The sequence below is a fragment of the Pleurodeles waltl genome, chromosome 6, assembly GCF_031143425.1.
Source record: "Pleurodeles waltl isolate 20211129_DDA chromosome 6, aPleWal1.hap1.20221129, whole genome shotgun sequence".
NCBI classification, from domain to species: domain Eukaryota; kingdom Metazoa; phylum Chordata; class Amphibia; order Caudata; family Salamandridae; genus Pleurodeles; species Pleurodeles waltl.
The window spans coordinates 1,614,886,583-1,614,911,151 of NC_090445.1; the positions used below are offsets into that span (position 1 = coordinate 1,614,886,583).

Genomic DNA, 24,569 nt, shown 5'->3' on the forward strand with positions numbered 1-24,569 from the left:
TAGGATAAGTATGCACAATTATTTTACATTAATAATTCTCGTTTTTTGTGAAGTTTAATACTCTTTTACACTTTTCCCTAATACTTTACCATATGGAGAGCTCTGCTTTAGTAGACCTCTGCATACATGTGAAATGATACTATTAGTAACTTTAAACTATTACCTTTTTTATTATATAATTATTAAAGTCTTTTAATTATATTAAATGAAATAAAAAGTATTTTTCAAAGATGGTTTAAAAATCCCACCTAAGGTATTTTATTATTTAATAATCATGTGTTAGAAAACCAAAAGGTTATGTATAGAATTCATTGAAATGCATTTAATTTTCTTTCTTAAAATATAGTTGGATTCATGTTTCAATTAAGAAAGGTTATTCAATTCAAATATATTGTTGTTAATTATTATACTTTCAAATATATTTCATTTCTTAACATTCAGTTTAATGTATAGATATTATAAAAAATTAGTAATAAGACTAATTTAACATTATTTCGAGGGGTCAGCAGAACTCGCAGAGTTTCACTCTGCAGAATTCCATGGATTATACAAACATTTTGCAAGATTCAGGAGAGTTCTGCCAACAGATAGAAAATATGCATGTTGCGCTACTCATGCTGAAGTTTACCACAGGTAGCATTAGCAGCCTTGAAAAATCAGCGCAAACAGCACCATTCCATGGACAAGACTGCACGGCCATTATTGTTGATTTTGCTGCATCTTGAGTAGAAAATCTACTCGAGCTGCAGCAAATTTACTCGAAAACCAGCCATCTGACCACGACCAACCGTGATCGCCCTGACCCCGGTGCTAAAATATTGAGCTAGGGGCCAGGTGTATGAAGCTTTTTTGCATTCGCAAACGGTGCGAATTGCAAAATTCGGCCGTTTGCAAAGGCAAAAATGCCTTTCACAATGTATGAAAGGCATTCGCTGTGCAATTTTAAGGAATCGCTAAAATAGCGTTCCTTAAAATTGCGACCCCATTTAGAGAATCACAAATTGCGATTCTCTAAATTGGAAATTGCAAATAGAGAATTCCTATTTGCGATTTCCAAAGCACATATATCAAGCATTTCCTAAATGCGAATTGGGCAGTTAGGAAATGCAATTACCACAAATTAAAGTTTGGTGGTAACCATGTGCAAATTTTAAAAATGCATTATAAATGCATTTTTAAAATTGACATGTAGTGCACACATGCCCCTAAGGCGTGTGTGTGCTTCACATGTCCATAAAAAATGTGCTGGGGTGCAGCAGAGGGAGCCTTAGGTCCCCAGCGCCCTGGGATTTGCATTTTCTAATTTGCTAATTCCTAACTGGAAATGCAAATGGGAAATGCAAAAACATTTGCAACTATGGGCCTACAGGCCCATAGATGTGAATGGGGTCGGATTCTCCATTTGCGATTCGGTAAAAGCATTTGCGAATTTTAAGAAATCGCTATTACCGAACCGCAAAATTCATACATACCATTTTGCATTTCTTAAAATTCGCTACTTAAGAAATGCAATTCGGTTTTTTGATACATCTGGCACCAAATCTCACTTACTCTCGCATTGCTGGAGCCATGTGGAAAAACAAAATCCTGAAACGCGGCGATTGGCGGAATTTGGCCAGAACTCCTAGTTACAAGAGTAGAATAGAGTCTGACAGTTCTGCGGCCAGAATGATCCATTACACCCTCCCCTAATTATTTTTCATGGTGTTCGATTTTAAGTCTCTGCTGCTATTATTTTCTATGGGACATTGTTGCAGTATCAGTGGTTGGTCATGTCTGGTGCTGGACTTCCTAGTGCTCCTTTTTGTTTGTAGTAAATGCCACTTGTAAATTTGGCTCTGCTGCATGTTTTTTGGGGTGTGGGTGCAATTGTTATATTTCTTTGACTTCAGAGGAAAATATTTTTTTCCCCCATGTATTTTATGAAAATCCACAAATATGTGCATTTCTGGCTGTGCACCATCTCACATGCCATTCCAACCACTGAACACACTCACTACTGACTCCTTACACCTGGGAGTATATCTGCTGTCTCAAAAACCTAATTCACCAAAATCTTTTTACAACTTCAATCTAAACGTTTACGAATTCACAAAGGTGTTTTGCACTTCTAAATAGCCTGTCTGCATGTGTAATTGTATTTATATATTGCTTAATACCCCAGGTGAGATATTGAAGCATTTTATGGTTAGAAGCATGCTGCACCAGAACACAAGGTTAGTTGTTGGTCCAGTGTTACTTGTTACACAAATTGGAATTAGTCTTGTGCACTCAAGCATAACCATGCTATACGTTTACTTCATTTTGTGTGGTAGATTAAATTAAGAAGAGTTAGGTTTGAGCAGAAGTAGTTAGGCAGCGCTTATGTGAGTTCATGCGGAAAGCTGGAGGCTAGAGAAGATTAGGTATTGCTAGATGGCTTCAAAGGAGAGGTTGAGGTCTTTGAAATAGGCAGTTTGACTAAAAAGAGATTAAGGCAAACATGTATGTGACTGAGAGAAGGTAGGTTGTACTAAGACAGTAGGCATGCAGAGGGTGAAAGGGGGAGGAGGGACATTGAACAGAAAAAGTGGAACTGACAATTTGATATTTTCAAGTAAAGTCCACTTTTTTTTTCAGAATGTAAGGATATAAAGAATGCATTGTGAGATAGCATGCAATAATGTAAAAAGAAACAATTTTGTTTCCATGTGAAGATAGTGCTCTATTAAACACTTTTGATGGCAATAGAATCAGGAGAACAGTCTGTCCACTCATAGGCTACTACTAGACTTATTTCACATAAAAGACAGCAAACCATCTCAGGATTTGGAAGCGTAAGGTAATGGCTGGACATATATTGAGGGAAATAGTGAGTGTTTTCAGCTATACTCGAGGGAAGTATTAATCTTAAAATTATAGCAACGTGAGGAAATATGGGGACTAAAGCTAACATTGAAAATGATATTCTGCAAGTACTAGAAGCGATGTCTTCTGATGTTAATCCTCAGTTCTGACTCATAATATTATTATGTTAGTTTGGCTCATAATATTAATTACAAAAGTGTGGGTCTGCAGGTTCTGTTTGCAAGGTGAAGGTGACCCCTTATGGAAGACCCGTCCTTTTGTCTTCCGAGATTACACTTTCAGTTGGGGTGCAGACATCCAAGCACAGAAACCTCACATCTATTTGTGACTTTGTTGTGGGTGCTTCAAGCCTGAGACAACCACCCTGTGAAAGGCATCAGTAAGCAAAGGCTGTGTCTGTAGAGCTGTCTGGAAAATATATTTCAAAGGAGAATCAACCCAAACAAGTTCTGCAGCATAACAGAATGGATGCACTTACAAGAGAATCTGGTTAATTTTTTTTTTTTTTTATAATAACCATGTTCCTTGTCCTGCACTAAAGTTTGTGGTTCGTTTCAGTCCCCCATAACCAATCTCATACCTCTATTCAGGGCAATTTACGGCTAAATGTGCAGAATTTGGTGCCCAACTGGAGCATAAACTCTCAGACAGGCACACTACACAAACTGAGCCGGCTGAGACCCCAACTCCTCCCCATAGATTCATAAACCACAGGATCCCACTCAATCCAGTGGCAAAAGGACGGCACTGTGCCACTTCAGGGCAGGGCCCAGACCCCAACAGGATTGCCTCCATTCTATATTTGACTCCCTTTTTCCTCCCTTCTGTTCCTCCATGACCACTGTCCTCCTTACCATGTTCTCTGAGTCATATCTAGGAAAGAGATCGAGAAGTACGTGAATCACAACATGAACAATGAAAAACATCATAAGAGGCAACCATAGGTGCGCCCCTTTTCTTCACAATCCAACCTCAGATCCGAACTTTCAATAAGGACTATGTAATATACACTCTCACCTGCTCATAGAGGTACATGCGGACCCAGAAACCTAAACAAGAAACTCTCAACCAACAACACAATTCAGCGAACCATTTCGCAGGCCACAGACTACATCAGTGGTTGTTGTCAGCAGGGCTGACCCATAACCCAATCGAATTTTCCATTGATTGTTTAAAAAAGTCACATCAGTGAATTCTCAAGAATGTAAACTGGCAGACCTCAAAGTTTACTCCAACTTATAGTTTTTACTTGTTTCAAGCAAGAGGTTGTTTTCTCTCAAGCAAGAGGTTGTTTTCTCCTAATTAGTGCAAGTGTGTCAGAGTGGGCACGGTGGAAGAGCGCTCTTGATGGGCAAGGGGAGCTACAGGCCAAACAAGGGACATTAAAATATTAACAAGAACAATTTAAATGAATTGTTATGAAGTTATGTTAGCGAATTGAATGGTTAGAAGCATTTAAAGTTATTATTACATTGAAATACACCTTCTGAGAGAATAATAAATCATTAAGTTTGTACCTGTGAGGTGTGCACGGGGCTTATCCTTTTGCGGATGATTTACTGGAAGAAGAAGTTGGGAAATTACATTAGAAAAATAATCAGTCAAACAATGAATAATGTGGTATTTTAAATATCATATTATATGTGTCAATGGGCAGTGCATAAAAGTAGAACAGCAATTATCGAGAATGTATGGAAAATGTTGATAGATTGTACTGCCTTAGCAGATGCTTTTCGATGGCCCCAAGATAACGGAATGGGGTCACAATCCAGGGGAAATGTCTGGCATTAACCACAGAATCAGCTGGAAGGGATCCAGTTGGTCTTCTGATCAATCAGTTAGTGTGTAGCTATCCGGGTGATTCCCTTCGCATATCTACTAACTGCAGCACAAGCCAAAGATGCAGTAGAAGGTAGGGCGCATAGCAGATACAGTGAGGAGATCATGGCCTCTGCGGAGGACTGTGGAGAAGAAGAAGCCCAGTGAGGCAGAGGGCTAGAAAGTATGAGATGTGCCTTTTTCTTTTTACAACTATGGCATAAGGACTGGATAAAAGGGTAAGGGAACAGGCAAGGACGGGATTTGGAAAACATCCAAAAATAGACAATGTGGAATGAAAAAGAACAGGGGCATTTTAACACGTGCCAATGAAGTGGGGCTAGAACAGAAAACTAACCTCCTCTCGTTTGATGCCCGGAAGGTTGCAGGCTTCGATTCTGAATCTAGAGGAAAAAACGTAAAGCACAATGGTAAATCAGAATAGAGCAATAAATTACAAAAAACGCCACTTAATACAATAATGTGTTGTCGCCATCTTTCTGGAGACATTAAATAAGTCTGCGCTCAGACGAATGTACCAGCTCTACCCAAGAACCGCTTTTTCCTGCAGCTTATCGCGCAACAGAAAAAGGACATGCGGTAAATAGAATCTCCAAGACAGTAAAGGAAGGATGAGAGTTTGAAAGAGACGAGCAGAGCCTCTAAGACTGCGTAATCACTAGAGCTTCCCACATCATGATGTTTACGCTCTCAACCAAAAGGAGGTATTTCAGCCAGACAAATGTTCTGAGGTGTGACTGCACTAGCCTTCCAGTGGAGAGCTATACATCCCCTCAAACCCAGCGACTGAGTGACCATGCCGGGATGCTGACACCACGGTCTGGCAGATTTAACGCCGTTCTGTCTAAAAACATGATGTTCTGGTGAATGTGGCAAACAACCATTTCTCCCCTGAGCACAGATGAAAGGGGGCGTGTGGAGCGAGCTGAGTAAGGACAGGAGGGGGTGACCTGCTCGGGATGGGGAAATACCAACAGAGGGTGGGGGCGAGGGAGACACAAAATTGGTAAGCATGGACGGGACAACACACACTAGAGAAGGAGCATTAAAATAACAGAGGGAGAGAAGGGGGAAGGACAAACATAGATGCTGTGAGGTGAGACGAACTCAGTGATTAATTTGTGTTTGTTGTTTCTGGTACGGAGCACCGGCACTTAATTTCGAGGGCCGGCACTTATTTTTCAGCCTCAAGCATTTGGGAAAGACGGAGGAAGAGAAAAACGAAAGCGGTCAAAACGGGTTAAAGCAGAAAGCTGCAAGAGTGAGCGGAAGGGGCAAGGAGTGGCTTTAAATGGACTAAAGAAGCCCAGGATGGCTTCGGGATTACCCCGCCTCACTATACCGTGTTCGCACATTTAATTGCGGCACCGCGTGTTTAGGAGGAGGGTTTTGTGCACCGGAACGATTTTATTTATAAATTAAGCACTGGGCGAACTGCAAACATGCCCTCGTTTGGAGTGTTAGCAAGAAATTAAAACGTAAAGATTGCTGCCAAATGCAAAAGAAAAAAAAAACTCGTATTTTTTTTTAACCCAGGAGATGAGGAAGGTAAATGTAGGTGATCAAAGCAGGAGATGCAAATCTTTGCCCAACATAAAGTGTTTCCTTCTAAAAATACATGTAGTTGCTGTTGTTGTCTTTGCACAAAAAAAAAAAAAAAATAATACAGTGAATGTAGTGGAGCTCTGCTCAACTACCGCATTCTGATACTACGTGCTGGAGAGCTTGCACTGTTGGCACACGTAGCCACTTGATTAAGCAATCGGTTTGTTTTTCTATTTTGATTTTTCGCACAGGTGGTGGGTGGCACTGTGAGAAACCCAAAAATACTGACTTATTCCTTTGTTTCCAACCATGAGCTAATATTACTATGTTGCTGGCCACACGATCACTGTAAACCCCAGGCAAAATACTAAACATATTCAAAATGTGTACATGGCTAGGGTTTAGAAAACTCATGATCTCTACAGTACATATCTAAAGGAATATACAGGCTGCACTGGTGGGGCTTTCTGATTCCACATGTGAATGCTTTATTTACACATGTTGAAAATCTAAGAGTGAATTTGTTCCTGAAATAAATTGATGTTTAACCTCACAAGAAAAAAAAAAAAAAAAAAAAGGGGGGACGACCAGGCAGCGCCTACAACAAAGACCTCACTCTCCTCCAGCATGGCCTCAAAACTGGAAAGATTGTAAATAAATCCAAGAGCTTGGGGTCACTTCACAGAACTGTTCTTTCAATAATAAATCGCTATCGTCACCATGTCACAAGCAGGGATGGATGCACGGTACTTAGTGAGTCAACATGGAATTAAAAAAAATACAAATAGATATGTTTTTCTTAATGGGCGAATGTAGCCTATCCGTATGAAGCGCTTTGAAATACAGGACTTTTACAAACCAGTCACTGTTAACGCGCTATATGCTATTAAGCAGTAAATACAAAAGTACAGATAAGAATGCCTCAAGTCCTGAGCCGCAGAAAAGATGAAGAAAAAGCTGGCAGTTTATTAACAATTCCACTAGAGATATTGCCATGGAGTGTCCTCGCGAACGGTTTGAACAGAATGCAGAGAGCGCCCACGTGTTTCAGACTGTGCATTACCCTGTATTTCTCAAAGCTAGCAAGCTGTTCCGGAGTGACGTATCAGCTCTCAAACTTGTCACGGTCTGCTTGTGGTGCTCATGCAAAGCATTTCGATAGGGATTGCGGTTCACAAATAATATTACACGTGCGAAGACAATAAGAATCTGTGGAAGGAGCGGCGCAGGAGCTCAAGCTGCTGCGCCTGGGGAAGAGGTCAGGGGAGGAGGGGATAAACATGGGTGCTGACACGCTTGCTGAGAAAGAAGTCTGATGCAAATGGAAAGGAGTACTTGGGCTGTGGGATACTGATAAGAAGAACACATGAAGAAGAACAGGAATTGGCATGCTACAACCGATAGAAACAGGCAAGCACAGAAACCGATAAAAAGTAAGAGTGGGATGTAAGCCCCCTTTAAGATTTATATTAAATACAATGGATTTCAAAACAGGGGGCGAAACCTAAACAACTATTAAGCATCTGCCGCATGCTTGGCAAGGTCAGGCGAAAGTACTTTTAAGATAGTATGGCATTGTTCTCTTTGTGCAAAAGCAGGCCCAGTGCTGACAAAATAGCAGCCTTCATATTTTGTTCCTAAATATTATATATATCTAAGAACCATTACCTATTTGGAGCAAGATCTGAATTACAAGGGTTTGCAGCACCTGTTGGATCAACACCTGACCAGACAGAGTGCTATTTCAGTCATCTTTGAAAGAGTAGTTGCTATGAGCCATTTACTCCTCAGATCTGAAAAGTTAATTCCCAACAAAATACATTGAAACTTTAATTTCAGTGGGACCATGATACCAAGTCAGTCTGCAGCCTTATGAAACATCTGAAAGGATATACTTGAGCACTGGGACACTGACATCAACCATCCTCTTAGGTGTACAGCGTTCCCTTGAGAATTGTAAAGGCTCTAGCAATGATACAAAGTTCCCTTTTGATGGACGTCAACCGTTAGTACCACTGATAAGGTAAAACCAAAGTCTAGGTGACATCACACTCAAAGCCCCATCAACACACCACAGCAGCTTACTGCATCTTTCTGCAGGTCCCACCTCACTTAGTAAGTCGTCGAGATATATTACTTAGGTGTCAGACAATTACAACCCAAGATCATTGATCGAATTGTACATATCCTGTTCTAGAAAAGATATTGTTTTGAGGCTAACGAATGCCACCATACTCACACATGTATTGCTTTTAAATATGAAACGAGAAGAGGCACGTTTCTTCAATACTTAAGTCACCAGCCTACATCCTTGGCAAGCACTTCACATGCATGTAACTGAGCCTGGATGTGTGCATGGTACGTTGGATCAGAACAGTGATGGGTGATATGTAGATCTCTTGGCTAACTTTTAAAAATAAACTTTAGTGCAATTTCTGATTCAAACACTAAGTGATAGTGTTCCACAGAAGATAAAGAAATTCAGGAATGACCAAAGTTAAATTAAGAGAGTAGCTCATCCCATTAATAAACCTGGAAGCAAGGTATAGCTGCGGACACAAATGGTAATTCCTGCTTTTATTCCTTCTTAAATCAACATGCATCTTCGTAGACTTTTCTTGGGTCTCCACAATTTCTCAACAAATTACTAATTTTAGGAAATTTAGGATTAAGAGGCCCATTTTACGTGTGTGAGAAAATTATTCTATATTCTGTACTCCTAAAAAATATAATTCCAGGAAATTTTCTGGCGGCTAAAATTCTGACCCTAGGTTTTTATTTTCACTTCAGACTTGACAAACATAATATTACTTAAAAAAAAAAAAAAACACTCCTTCTCACTTGCACGCAAATCTGTAGGCATGTGTAATGTATAATGCTAACTTGATATTTATGTAGTGTTTTCAGTCCTCACCACCGCGGTTTCTAAGTTTTGAAATTAACACATGATGCTATAATTTTATTTCTTGTTCTCAACTTACTGGCCTTGCAATGCTGGAAGCTGAGTCTTTCTAGTTGGTATTAAAACTTTCATCCTACAAAACATCGCATTTGTCAGCATGAAGCATTTAGCTCACTGAACCGTTCTGCTAACAATGTTAATGTACTGTTGCTGAATAGTTCCATTTACCTCCAATATGGATCTATTTAAACACTTGCCTTCTATGACCGACGTTATCTCTTTGTTACCATGCATCTGCAGCAGTGGCATGCAAGTCTTAAATATGGTAGGGCGCAATGGTGCCAAACTTACCATATGTGCAGCTCACCTGGCATCCACAAGCAGGAATGGAAGGACTTCCTTCCTGATCAGAGGAACGGGATTCCAACCAATCCTGGAGCTGCTCTCATTCTGTTTTCAGCATGAGAGCAGATCTAGGATTGGTGGGAGTAGGCTAACCCAGCTCTCATGTTGAGGCTAGGAGCCTGTACCAGCAGTCACCCTTCTGTTTGACAACCCTGGGATTGCTGGGTCTGCAGTGTGCATGTCAGCCGTGCAGTAGCTAGACAGACAGCCAACCTGCCATGTGCACTGCAACGGGCAGCAGTCATCCTGCAATTGCAAGATGCAGCCCCACCCCCTGCCCTCACGCTCGCACTGTACACAGTGCAAGCCTGAGGGCAAAATGAAATGGCATTATGCTGTTTTATTTATTTGTTTGCCTGCCGCGCTCACAGTAGACTGGACTTCGCTCCTCCACTCCTGAAGAGGAACCGCCCCTGTGCATCTGATAGGAAAGTTTAGTCACAAATAAATATAAATTAATATATCTAAATTAAAAGGCTGAATATGAAAATGCTATGTTTGTTGCAGCTTCTCAATAAAGGCACGCGCAGTGCCTATCTATCTATCTACCTATCTAGAGAGATAGATCTATCCATCTCTCTTCATATATATGTGGGTGTGCGCGTGTAAAGATGAATAGGTATCATGCTTTAAATAACTACTTTTGTTTTTTGCTTCATTGGCAGCAACAGCTTTCAGACTTTCTTGGCTGATATGTATAAGCGTTTTGCGTGAATAATAAATAAACGAGAAAAATCACAAACACGTGTAAAAACAAAATAAAACCAAAATTATTTCCTTAAAATACGGTGCCTAATCGTAAATCTGTCCTCTAAATATCGGTCTGTGAAATCAAAAAGCACAAGTTACACAAAACGTGCATGTCCATCAAAATACTTCTTCGGTTGTACATACCTCAGCCATAATTAAGGCAACTGGATCATGCAGGAGGATTACACAAAGTAGCTAAGGGCCAGATGTAGCAAAGGTTTTTACCCATTCTGTGTCTATGGGAAAAAGTGTTGGTACATATGGCCCTAAGAGTGCTAACACTCAGTTTAAATGTGTGTTATAGACTTTAGGCAACTGAGCCATCTCTCTTATTGCCTTGATTGTACAGTACCAGACCCCTTATATAGCATTCTGTTTGCAGTTATTACAAGTTTGTTGGTTAGACAGGTAATGTGATGGTGCTACAAGTTCAGGCATACCACGCAGAATTGCCCCTCAGATTTCACAGATGCTAAAGTCTTAGCGGTAGTGGTGATTCGATCGTGTAACTTGTCACCATCAGAGTGCAAACCAAACTCTCAGGTCATCTGAATTCTAACCACTTTCCACAGACAGCTAACGGATCACGCCCAGGTATCTCTTTTCCCCAACTACTGGAAACAGGCTCAAATTATGCAGACCAAGACTGCGAGTCGGGGTAAGTAATGTACATCAGGACCCTCATTAGGACTGTGCTGTTTGGGCAGGGATCGGAGTCCTGAATTTCACAGGAAGTATAACATGCCTGCCTCTTCCCCGGTTGCATTTTGGCACATCAAACCAGCGAAAACGTTACGGCGGAATGGAAATTCCCGTAAATGCAAGTACATGCACACTTTGCTACGCAAAGCACAACAAAAACAAAGTTACGCGCCGTTTTAAAGGGCGCTTGCACACTTTGCTACGCAAAGCACACAAAAACACAAAGTTACGCGCCGTTTTAAAGAGTAAGGTACGGAGTATCGAAAGTGTCAAAATCCGATCCCTAGGTCTCAACCTTTTAAAAGGGATTACTATCGCACCTCCTAAATATTCAGTCCTCAAGGCATCGGATTTTAAAGGTGCAATAGCCCTCGCATTAGGCTGGGTCACGAGAACCTTGAGTTACTCAATTAATGACTGGTGTTGTTACATTTCGCCCGTTGACGGCAACGGATTTAATAACCCTGTGAAGACACGTGTCATAAACGCTTATCTATTACACGAGTTACGCGGCTCTCCCCCAATATCGAGACTCAGTTACTATAACAATCAGCTTCCGGCAGCCGTCTCATAACATTACCTTTGTTTCTGCTCTTGTTTCCCGCCCCTTGAAAGTTAACCATTACCTGTATGGTGCTCGCGCTCTGCTTCGCTGCATCAGAATTCCTCGTCAGCAGGTACGCCGTGGGCAGTCCCAGGATGCATATGGTAAAAAGGCAGCAAGCCGCAGCCAATAGGGCTTTCCTGCCTCCTTTCGTGTGGAGGTTCTCTTCAGCCTGCTGCATAAGTCCTCTCTCTTCTTGCAGCATCGTCTGGACTCCTCCTTCCATGGCTGGGGCTTGCGGCGTCAGTGAGCTGGCCTCCTTGGGTCTCCCAGCAAACTTCCTCTGTGCTTTGTTTGGCGCAGGCGGTCCTATTTAAATGGTGCTTCCACGTGTGGAGAGGGTTCTGTGTGGAAGTGCCCGCCCACTACAAAGGTCATCCTGTCACTGAGGGAGCGGCCCGCCTACAACAGAAACTTGGCTTACAAAGGAAGATGCAGTTATTTCATTTAAATCTAGCCGACTGAGTCTGTCCCCTTGACACATACATCTACTTTTATTTTGCTTCCGAATTTTGGAAAGTCCCACGACGAAGAAGAAGAGGGAGTGCGAACATGAGTCTGGGCCTTCCACCAGAGGCAGGTGACATCGTGGCCTTGCGAGAATACATTATCGGATATTAAACACAACTGATGTGTACTGGGACAAGTGTAAAGCCACAAATACATATTCACATCACTTGTGAATGAATTGAACGCATAGAAAACGTATAGCCAGAAGCAACTTTCATACACTCCATATATCCATATTATAGACTAATACGTGAGATGCTGCAATTCCTGTAAAAAAGATCCTAATTTCTTTATGTTCCAATTATAAAGAAATTATATCACAACTCAATTGCAATACCTTATTACAGTTAAGTTCTCATTCCACAAGGCCAGCAGCCAAGCAGAAAGGCAGGTCATGCCACAGAGCATAATTAAAGCTTTTTTTTTTTAAACAATAGTTGCTCTTCTTTTTTCTGCACTGTTTTTCTAGCTGTCCATTGAGAAAAAGAAAGGAGATATTTAGGATAAAATGTTTGTTTTTTGCACTTCTTGGGTAATTACAAAAATGTTAGAATTTTTTTGCATGTTTCTACTACACCTTTTAAAAAAAAAAATTACGTATTAAATTGCTTCTGATATCGTTTTGCAACAAATATCCGTTTTCTTGATCTTTGATTGTGCACTAGATATTTTATTTTAATTCTTTCAGTTTGCAAACATTCTTTATCATTTGAAAACGCTATGCATCAAATATTTAGGTTTGTTTGTGGGAAAGAAGATGGATAAGGAGTAACGTTTTTCCCGCTGTACATGATAAGGACATAAAGTTATGGATCAGAGTTCCATAACCTTATATGGGAACTCAGCTTTTAACCTCGTTTTTCTATGTGGTCATGGAACTACTCAGTCCCTTGCAATATCCTTATAATACATAACGGGGGTACTTTATCCCATATGTAAACTCAACCTAATGTTGGATTATACCTGTGGATTGCTAGACAGGCTTCACAAGGTACATTAAGGTCCAGTCAGTGGCGTGCAAAGGCCCCCACAGCCCCCAATGTTCTTTCAACGGGGGACCCCAACAATTTCATTATGCCTCTGGGTCCAGCTCCCACCTCCCCCCCTTCCCCCACTGGGAGCATCTCATGGATCAGAGAAGTAACTCTAAAGAGGGGCTTGTAGATCATCCCCTTTCATTAATTAAACACAAACTGGTGTCAGGTAATTCCAGAAATGAAAGGTTACAGTCATGATAAAGCAGGTATAACAGGTGCACTTCCAATTTGCTAATTCTCATCTGGTTGCACAATTGACCATTTAGAGGGCAACAATCACAAAGTACATGGGTGATTGTGTGTGAGGAAACAGACATACAGGACTGGGAAAATCAAAACACCTATCTGCAAAAGCTGAAGAGCAGTGGTGGTTGTGATCTTTGAAAGTGGTACGGCACAGTACATGCCCCATATTTCAATGAGGGAAATGAGAGGCCTGGCTTATATGAGGGTTCAGGTAGGCAATGGTGGTTGGTGACCTTTTAAACTAGTGGGGTACAATAAATTTCAGCAAACATGTGAAGTGAGTCAGCCTGACTTCTCAGAGGTTTCAGGTGGGATTCTCCAGCCTGGGAACATTTTGAAAAAATTGAGCCAAAAAATGCTCTTTAAAGCACAATTTATACATAAATATGCTGAAAAGCCATAAGCTTTGAAAGAGCAGTCACTATATATATATATATATATATATATATATATATATATATATATATATATATATATATATATATATATATATATATATATATATATTTTCAAGTCCTTTCACGATGTGCCAAATCATTGAAGTCCACCACTCCCAAGTAGTTGAACCCAGTTTTTCAAAACATATTGTGGTAACACCAGTATGTTACAAATTACCTTAATTGCACCAGGGACAACATTTAGCCATGGGTGTCCCCATATGCCATGATTGCCCATTCATGCTTACATTACGTATAATATGCCAGTGCCAGAAGTTTGACATTTATGTCATCCATATATCATTGGCAACCTTGTATCTCAAGTAGGTCTGGCCCAGAATTTTGCCACAGATGCCCACATACCTACATTAGCCTCCTGTATGCCAGTGACAACATTTTTCACTAGTTGCCCTACATGCCAAGATTTACCTTCAGTATGCGATGAGTGAATGTTATGCTGAGAATTTCCTAAATAATTTTAGTGTCAGCATTTTGCCATGTGTGTTCCACATGTCAACTATTCACTCTAGTTTACTTGTACCAAGTATTATCTCCGGTATGCCAGTACATAGTTTTCCCTCTAATATGACAGAACCATCATTTAGCAGCAGGTGTCTCTTTAAGCCACGAGTATTTACCTCCAGTATTCCAGGAGCAATTGCTGTCTTACAAGCACAGCACCACATTCTCAATCGCACATGCTCATTCACATTCACTCACTCAAACACACATTCATGCTCACTTACATTCCCTCACTCACTTACATTCTCTTTCATTCATGCTCACTCCTACCCTTCTCTCACTCACTCACACTCATTTACTTGACTTGCACTCACTAGCATTCATACTCACCTACACTCACTTATACTGTCACTAATTTTCACTCAGTTTATTCATACAAATACACTTACTCTCATTTACACTTGCACTCACTTTCTCTTTCACTCATGCTTTTTCACACATCTTCACTCACTTGAGCTCACTCTTACTCCTACGTGTTTTCTCTTAGTCTCATTAATTCTCATCAGTTTTTCCACAGTCTCATTCATTTTGACTCACCCATTCTCACTCACAGTTAAACTCACTTTCGTTCACTCTCACTCACTCTCATTCACTCTCATTTACATTCCCTCATACCCATTCTTTCTCATTTATTCTTGCTCTCTTACTACCACTGACTCTCATTCATTCTGTCATTCATTTGCACTTCTTTCTGGTACTCATTCTCGCTAATTTGAATTTTGTATGCCTCAATCACCCATTCATTCTCAATCACTGTCACCCTTTGTACTCAGTGTTATTGTTATTCACTCATTTTCACTCCTCTGACAAACTCACTTTTACCTATCTGTATTCATTTTCACTCACTTTCAGTCACTTGCACTTATTATAACTGAAATATTGTCACTCAGTCTTACTCACCTGATCTGTCTTACTCTCTTATTCATTCTTATTCAGTCATTCTCAATCACATTCACTTTTTCTATCACTCACTAATTCTCTCCCACTCTAACTCTCACATACTGTCACTCATGCTCTCTGTCACACCACTCTCTTTCACTCACATACACATATAAACACACAGACACTCTTGCATGCTATCACACATACTCCCGCCCACATAACACTTAAAAGCATCTTTTTAGTGACCTTGCTACTTGCATAGGTCACCTTTGTGCTCCTCCTTTTCAATTTTCCCTCAAGAGACCCACACAGCTCCTTCCTACTTCAACCAGCACTGCAGTAAGCAACTGAAATCTCAAACTTGTGCAATCAGAGATAACCAGGTTTCAGTCTCTTGTTTTGCACCCCTCCCTCTTTCAATTTTGTGATCGATTGGGAAAGGGTGGAGTGTCAGGGTGATTCGCGTGTAGCTCTGGGCATTGCAGGGCTTAAGTTTACAGCATCCAGGGCTGCCTTTAGCAGTTATACTTCAGTATGTCACAGATGTCTCTCACTTTAGTGAGGGTCAGGAACTTTTTCACAGGCACATGTGTTAGTACGCATGTGCCCTCAACTGTAACTTTTTTGGCCAAACCAGGGCTACCTTATTCCAGCACTGGAATGACATACTCCAAGGCTTCCTTTCACCACAACTAGATGATGCATAGCAAGCACCACATCTTAATGCAACCCTGGACACTTTAGCTTTTAGCCCAATTCTGCCTGGGGCTACAAATCTGCCATGGAGTGGTCCAGCTGCCTATGTAGAGTGTGCACCAATTACCACGTGACCAGGTGTCATCAGCTATGATGAATCTCTGATGTCAGGGCACATGTAGGAAACAGATACATTGTGCATGCTTTAGTTGTGCACACACAGTGTATCTATTTAAGCAAACAGCTGCTTTCACTTTTCCCTTGCAGCTTCTGTACTGTATTGCATTGTATGTGTCCCTCACACCGTCAGACCAGTAAAGAAGACACTAACAGGACATCAGTGAACTCAGTCCTGCCGAGTGACACTTCATGAGAAGTTAGAATACTGAAAATACGATTATTTCCCTTCATCAATAAAGTGACCTGTCAGCAGGAGTTTGAGCGGCAGTGCGTTTCAAACTAGATTGCACCCGAAATAAGCATTTTTTTTTTCAAATAATAACATAGTAAACCATCGGTCACGACTAACAAGTCCCAGCATCAGTAATTCCATCTAGGCCTTAGCCACAGTGTGCAGCAACAGCAAGGTAGGGGACCTGTGCCCAGATTTCAATGCCCCTGTAGATATGTGGGAGAGTAGTTTGGCCTACTCCAGAACATTCTTGCCTAAAAATGCCATGCCCATGGTAAGCTCTTTCATCCTGTTCTGTGAAATTAAGGAGATGAATATTACAGCACAATCGTCTCACAGTTTCTTTCACTAGGTCATAAAGGTGTAATGAACCTGTGCTCAACCAATCCCTGGCCTCTGAACTGAGAACACAGAGCAATGGCCACATGAGGGACAATGAGAGAGTGAGATCATGAGAGTGAGTGGGAGAAAGAGTGAGTATGGATGACTATACATCTAATGTAGTCTTGAAGAAGCCAGAATAAGGGCGTGAGAATAAGAATATGAGAGAGCATAAGTGAGAGACAGTGTGCACGTGATTGTCTTATGTTTGTAAGTCTGCCATCCAAGAACCCCCTCTTCATCCTCACAAACCTTTCTGGAACAGTATGGGCTTACATTGCTGGAATTCAAGGCAAATATTAAGTCCTACTAATGTCAAAGAACTCCATCCCCCACTCCAGATAGCCCATCTTCTGATACAAAAAAAGCATATGTACATAGGTTAGTACCTGGTGCGCACAGTCTTTTATGTTAGGTAGAAATTGGCATGCCGAGACGATTCTGTCTTATAACTGAAGGCTGCTTACAGTACTTTGGGGGTCATTACGACCTCAGCGGTCTTTTGTAAAGACCGCCGAGGCCGCGGGAGACAGAATACCGCCATTGCCGGCGGTATTACTGTCTCCCTATTATGACATTTCCGCTGGCCCAGCGGAAATGTCACATCAACATTGCAGTCGGCTCATAATAGAGCCGGCAGCAATGCTGATGTGCAGCGGGTGCAGTAGCACCCGTCGCGCATTTCTCGGGCAGTGAAATGCGCAACGGGGCTATGCCTGGGGGCCCCTGCACTGCCCATGCCAAGTGCATGGGCAGTGCAGGGGCCCCCAGGGGCACCCCAAGTCCCCTTACCGCCGGCCTTTCAATGGCGGTGTGTACCGCCATGGACAGGCCGGTGGTCGTGGACTCATAATCCCCAGGGCAGCGGTGCTTGCACCGCTGCCCTGGGGATTATGACCGCCAGGCGGAATCCTGGCGGGAAAATGGAGGTGCCGGCGGTATGGCCATGGCAATTCCGCCACAGTCATAATTGCTGGCGGAACACCGCCAGCCTGTTGGCAGTGTTACCGCCAACATACCGCTGGCCGCCAGGGTCGTAATGACCCCCTTTGTATCTACTATAAAGAATCTTTGCCCTTTGGAAACTTTGTCTATCTAACCAAACATTTGTGTGGAACATACTGGACACAAGCTGTCAACTGTCATCTGCTGCTGAATGTGTCAGTGACAAAATTAACATTTAGAACTACACAAAATACAGGCATTCACCAGTTATATTGAGCAGAGCTAAATAAAAATTGCACTCTGACCATGACCTCACATATTACATCACTCATGAGATGTTCTATGACACCATTTATGACATCACTGATGACACCTCCCTCAAGCACAAACCAGTAGGGATCTGAGCACAAAATGTAAAAAGTCCAAAAACAGGAAACTCAATTCCTTTTTATAATGTTCTGAAGAAAAATATTGTGACCTTTTTTAATTCATAACATTAATCAATAACACATTTAGGAAATGAAGACACGTTATCTTGCTTTCCATCCTCTTTCTATCCAGCATGCATTGTTAAATACAGTTATCAGCATAGCTGAATCTTAACATAATTATTACAGATTGCATTAACTCATGATTGATCATATCATATCTTCCTGCCCATGTCATGGAGAACAAAACTTTATATAATTGACAATGAAAACGATCACTCCTGTAAATCGGCTGCAGAGTTCCAGCCTTGAAAAGTTATATCTTTTTAGCTAAGAAAAAGATACAGAAAGAAGCAGGACCACCAGATAAAAAATAATTCCTATTATCTTGCAGGTTTAATTGTTGAGCATGGTATCTTTTTAGATTATGCTCTCAAGATAGCAATATACATTTACATTGCTGAGTCATTGGCCTGTGGTCTTTATGGCAGTGAGGTGAAGAAATGTGTTGAATGTAAATTAATTCATGTGGGACTCGGAAGTTGTCAGAGAGGAAGACACACTGATATGGTAATATGTTTTATTATTCAGGATCTAATATTTGTCAAAACTACAGTGAAATAAATACTATTTTTATTGTGTGTATTGTGATGATTGAAGATGCGTTTGCTTATAAATAATATGCACATCTATTAGTTCAGCTCAGTTCGGTTCAGTTCCTTTATTTGAAAGGAAAAAGCAACCATAAAAGTACATAATCATACATAAACAGCTAAAAAAGTATTGTACACAATAGTTTCATACACACTAATAATAAAAACAATACCAACATTTGTAAAATGAAATAACGAAAGAATCCACATAACAAATACCTCAGCTGTCCATAAAACTATCAATTTAAGTCACTCAAAGTCCATTGTGCTACATGAACTGACAGCTAATCTTAGAAACGAGCAGCGGTGGCTCCACCATAAGGGCCCCCCGCCAGCAGCGGCAAACCTTTCCCCCCAAAACGATAACAAACTGTGATTATTATTGTTTTTTGGGGGAAAAGGGCGGGGCCACGGGGTGACGAGCACTCCCCCTCAGAGCGCATGTATGTTTGGCCGGGTGTCTCAGGCCAGCCAAACACACATGCGCACAGGGCTCTCTCAAACTTTATTCACTTAACACAATTCATACCCCGTTCATTGTGGCAAATAAAAAATGAAGTGGAAAGCAGAGCACACAAAAATTTCTACAGAAACGGGTTTCCTCCACCTGGATGGCGTCACAATTATCAGTACCCCAGATATCAGCACCATATGTTGTTGATGGTACACACTGCATTTTATAAATCTGTAGTAAAGGAAAGAGTGCACTACCCTAGGTGGCTACGGAAAGTTAAACAAAACACCAACTGCTCTAGAGACCTACAAGCTGTGATTGGGCACTAAGTAAATATATTGCAGGGAACTGCATTGTGGAGAATTTCCGAAACCCGGTCTGTGCAAAGAACCTTCTGAAATTGCAAGCAGGCGAAGAAATTCATATATCTATAATAATATAAAGACATTTCATTGACTGATTTATAATCTCAGTCAGTAGATAGTAGACTTATCTCTAAAATTAAATATATAGAAAATGCTCAGACTTTAAAGACACCACTGAGACTAAGGAGACCTTACAGTTGCAGAGAGCAAACATATCAGTAAGTTTACATCAATCACATAATCCATGGACTCGGGCCTTGGTAGTGAAGACAAAGTCACAAAAAGTAAGCAGGGGTAAGGTGTGTCCACCATGGTTTACTTGTTTGAGGTAAACAAGGATCTGATGTGACCAGTACCGCTTTACTGTATAAAGTAAGCAGGCGATCAGCACCTTCCACATTTACAGGGATATGATGTCCTGTTTACAATTTCACTGCTGTGAAGTAAGCAGGGCTAGAGTGTGTAAATAACATTTTACCTTTATTAATATAATTGTCAGTTTTACTTGTGTATAATGAGCAGGGATACACGGTGCATCACTGTACTTTTCGAAAGCATGCAGGGATACACCGGGTACATATCCGCTTTACTTGTACTGCAAGCAGAGGGTGGTGTGTGTGTGTTATGTTCACAATATTACCTGCATTCGGATGGTTCCTCACACTTCACTACTATTTAAAAAGCATAGCTCGAATGCCCACATTACAGCATTACTTTTACAATGTGTGGCACTCAGCTTTAATCCTACGATAGAAGATGGGAAGTGTGCATCTCAGTGTTTCTAGTACAGGCAGGGATTGGGTGCACTTTCTGGTTTTGTATATGTAAAGTAACAAAGGAGACCGGGGGTGAAGCGTGTACATAGCAGTTTAACTCCCGTAAAGAAGGCAGGGTTACAGAGTTTCAGTCTTTACTTCTCTAAAGCTATGAGACTTCGTTATGTACATTAACATGCTACTTGTGTAAGCAGGGGTGTGACAGGTTCATTGCAGCTCCACTTGTGTAAAGAAAGTAGGAGCAGTGTGTACACCGCAGTTTCACTGGTGGAAAGTTACCAGAGGTAACAAGTTTACTTCTAAAAAGTTAGAGGGATACGAAATAAAACATAACTTTAATATAGTACTATCCAGAAGTAATAATTATGTAGCGAAGAATGTGTTTATCGCTGTGTTACGTGGGTAAAGTAAGCCAGGCTAGTGTGTTTGAGTGTTGTTGAGTGAAAATTGCTCTTGATCATATGTAGATGCATAAATGCTAATCTAGCATCGAACATACACTGTGCGTAAACATACTGCTTTACATATCACGCCACTACCTGCTACACACGTTATGATGTTATATATACACAATTTAGATGTTTTAAGTGCATTTTTTTAAACATAGTGCATCAATTCCTCACATGCCTTTCTAAATATATCTCACCGCTTTATACAAGTAACATCATACTGTGCGCATACTGTGCGCTTCAAACCACGACCTCCTGTTAAAAATCAGATTCAGTGCACCTTCCATACCCAAAAGGTACTTAATAAAACAAGAGTGTAATGTACGCTGCATACTCGTAATTACTTCAAAAATAAGACAGTTGTGTACACATCATACCACAAGTTACTTGGAACTCTGAGGCAGTGAAGTACACATCCTAGCCCAGCTGATTTGTAAAAACAAGTGGTACCGGACGCATCGCATCATATACCAAATTACTTAAAAAAAAACAAAAAAAACACAGTTTCCCTGCCTGCAGCCAGAATAAAGTATCCGTACGTGTTCCTGTAAAAAACATTCTTCCTGTCAATAATCATTAAAACAAACACAATTTCAGTATGTGTAGCTCGGGAAAGAATGGAATCCAAGTCTTAATGTAATGAAAGAAGTTCCAAACATAAGCAGATGAGCCTCAGGATATTGATAAGAAAAGCACAGCCACAAAAGCACTGGTAAATGCAGAAAAAAGTGTGCTGCAGCCAATAGAAACAGAGGAAAAGTAAGTGGCAAGCACAGGAACCAGTGAAAAGCAAGGAAAGCTGGGGGGGCGTGATGCAAGCCCCTTTTGAGATTTATATTAACACAGTAGATTTCACATGCACAGCGCAAGTGCTGTGTAGGCGAAACCCAAAACCTTTATCCGTGTTGACTCCAATTGAGTTATTTAAGAATGGCCATTGCAGCAGTTGTCACCTGGCACAAGGAACCAATACCAGCAATAAATGTCCCCAGCTCTGCATGCGTTGTCACTCAAATTACAACTTTAAATCTTATATTGTCTTGAAATAAGGTTGTTCCACATATCACCTTGAAACTATCTGACATTACATACATTTTGTTCCTAAATAGTAAACATTAATTTTAGGTGCGTACACCTAGTTCACCCAAACAGAAACTTTCTTTTTTTTTAAATAAAGTTGTGTTTTCCCTGAAAAAACAACTGTTCATTTATTATAAATCCATGGTTGTGTACCCAAAAGCCAGCTTATAACTCATTTGCAATCACCTAAACTACTGACAATTAGAGACATAGGCCCTCATTATAACCGCCAGGGCCACATTGGCGGTCTCACCGCCAACGGGCCGGTGGTGGGGACCGCCACATTATGAGTGTGGCAGGTTGGCCTCTGCCAACCCGCCACTTCCCCGCTTGAACCGCCAGGGCGGTTGGTCCTGCTGGGACAGAGATTAGCTTCCCCGACCTGGTGGTCCAATGAAGACTGCAGGCAGTATTTGGAGTCGGCTTTCCACCAGGGTTTCCACAGCGGTAGCACCTCCATGAAAAACCTGGCGGACCACTCCACCACCCTGCAAGCCAAATACCCCTCCAACCCCCGCTCCATATCAGAACCCCCCACCATGCATACACGCACACAGACACCCACACGCACCCTGCATACACTCATATACGCACCACGCATACACTCATTCACCAACACTGACATACGCGTATATATTCACATGCATCCATACACGCACTCACTCACATGCATCCACACACGCACTCACTTCAACATTCATAAATGCACTCACTTCAACATTCATGCATGTAATACCGCCAACAGGCCGGCAGTAAAAAAAATGGGATCAACGACCACAGCGGAAACCACCAACACAGACAGCCACTTTAACACTCCGACTGCCATGGCGGTAGCAACAAACACCGCGGCGGTCACCGCCAACAGACAGGCGGAAGACAATGTACCACCCACCCCATCACAACCCACCTATCCACCAGCTTTTACGGGGCGGTACCAATGCCATCAAAAGCACGATGGAAGCAGGACTTGGAAGGGAAACCACTCACCTCTCGACACTCAACGAAGAACCAGGACGCCATGGAGCCCAAGTTACAGGTCCTGCCCATGCTGGTCTATCTCCTCATCTACCAGGAATACAAAAGGCAGTGGCGACGAACACGGTGAGTACTGCACCTAGTACACAGGGGAGGGGGGAGGAAAAAGAGAGTGACACCCACACATGCAAAACGCAACACCCCCATCCCCACCCTCACCCACAACACCATACACACAAACACACGAATCAACATTACATTTACACCACATAACCCCCTGGAAGAATGCAAGGACAAAAAGAATTGAGTTAAATCAGTAATATATTAAAAAGTATGCAGTTATACGTAATTATAGAAAAACAGTAAAAACAAAAATATACAATATGTACATAAGGCCGTACGTTGTCCCTTCCAAATGTCCGTGGGCCACTGGGCCAAAAATCATGGGCCAAGCCCACACTTGACTCCTGTCTCAATACGGAGAGAACACTGCAGGGGCATCAGGTCGAAAACACACAGGCACCTCAGGAGGATGGGGAAGGGGGGGCACCTCAGCCGGAAGATGGAATAACGCCACAGCTCAGGAGGGGGCTCCATGCCCACAGCGATGTCCTGGGAAGTGCAAGGCCACAGTCTCTCAAGTGGGTGGTTTGCCCACTGCTTGGTCCTGGGGAGTGCAAAGCCACAGTCTCTCAAGTCTCTCAAGTGGGTGGTTAGCCCACTGCTTGGTCCTGGGGAGTGCAAGGCCATAGTCTCTCAAGTCTCTCAAGTGGGTGGTTTGCCCACTGCTTGCTCCTGGGGAGTGCAAAGCCACAGTCTCTCAAGTGGGTGGTTTCTTCCACTGGTTCTGGAGGGGGCTTTGTGCCAAGTCCGCTTCATCCTGCCAAGGATAGGATGAGTGGATGCCTTTCTCCACTGGTTCTGGAGGGGGCTTTGTGCCCAGTCTGCTTCATCCTGCCAAGGATAGGGTGAGTGGATGCCTTTCTCCACTGTTTCTGGAGGGGGCTTTGTGCCCAGTGAAGCAACACTTGGGGTGTGGCAGTTCACATTCCCTTACCTGGGAATCTGAGGCACGAGATTTGCAGGGAACAGGTTGCATGATAGTCTATGGAGGCAGGGCTAGACTCCATCCTGCGGTGGCTAAGGCTGTAAACTGGTGGTAGTGCCAGTGCTGGTGGGGGTGCTGCCAGTGGTGGTGGGAGGCTCCAGCCCTCCTCCTGCAGCCTCAGACGGCTGCCCACTGGGGCTGCTGCTGGTAGTGGTCCTACAGTCAACGGTGCAAGTGGTGGTGGTTGCGGCGGTGCTAGCGGTGGGGCAGGTGGCGGTGCTGGCCGTGGTGCAGGTGCCAGTGCTGCGAGTAGTGGAGGGAGGCTCCAGCCCTTCTCCTGCGGGCTTGGACCGCTGTCCACTGGGGCTGCTGCTGCTGGTAGTGGTCCTATTGTCAGCGGTGCAGGTGGCGGTGGTTGCGACGGGGCCTGCTGTGGGGATGCTGCCGGTGCTGGCCGCGGTGCAGGTGGAGGTGCTGGCAGTTGTGCAGGTAGCCACCAGGCCTTCACCTGCAGGCTCTGATGGCTGAGGTGTCTTGCCTGGTGTTTTCTGCCCCTTCCTCACCCTGGCAGATGGCGGTGTGACCTTGGGTCTGGCTGCTGGAGTTTTTGAGGAAACCTTGCTGGGTGGTTCATGCTCCTTGGCCTTGCTGCACGCTGTCCCCTTCTTCACCTTGGCAG

The 24,569-nt window shown here is 42.4% G+C and overlaps 1 protein-coding gene and 1 long non-coding RNA gene across 3 annotated transcripts in view; one reads left to right on the forward strand and one right to left on the reverse strand.

Annotated features, from left to right (window-relative positions):
• Nucleotides 1-11,897, reverse strand: part of TNFSF15 (TNF superfamily member 15) — a 55,245-nt gene extending 43,348 nt beyond the window's left edge. The window contains exons 1-3 of one of the 2 annotated variants that reach the window (XM_069241514.1): nt 11,617-11,897; nt 5,024-5,069; nt 4,365-4,406 (exon numbers count right to left, since the gene is read on the reverse strand). In XM_069241514.1, coding sequence (XP_069097615.1) covers nt 4,365-4,406; nt 5,024-5,069; nt 11,617-11,820 — 292 coding nt within the window. In that variant the 5' untranslated portion in view covers nt 11,821-11,897. The remainder of the gene's footprint in view (nt 1-4,364; nt 4,407-5,023; nt 5,070-11,616) is intronic. The other variant, XM_069241513.1, reaches the window with a different exon arrangement.
• LOC138302192 (uncharacterized) overlaps nt 1-24,569 on the forward strand; it is a 127,888-nt gene that overhangs the window by 78,904 nt on the left and 24,415 nt on the right. The window lies entirely within an intron of this gene.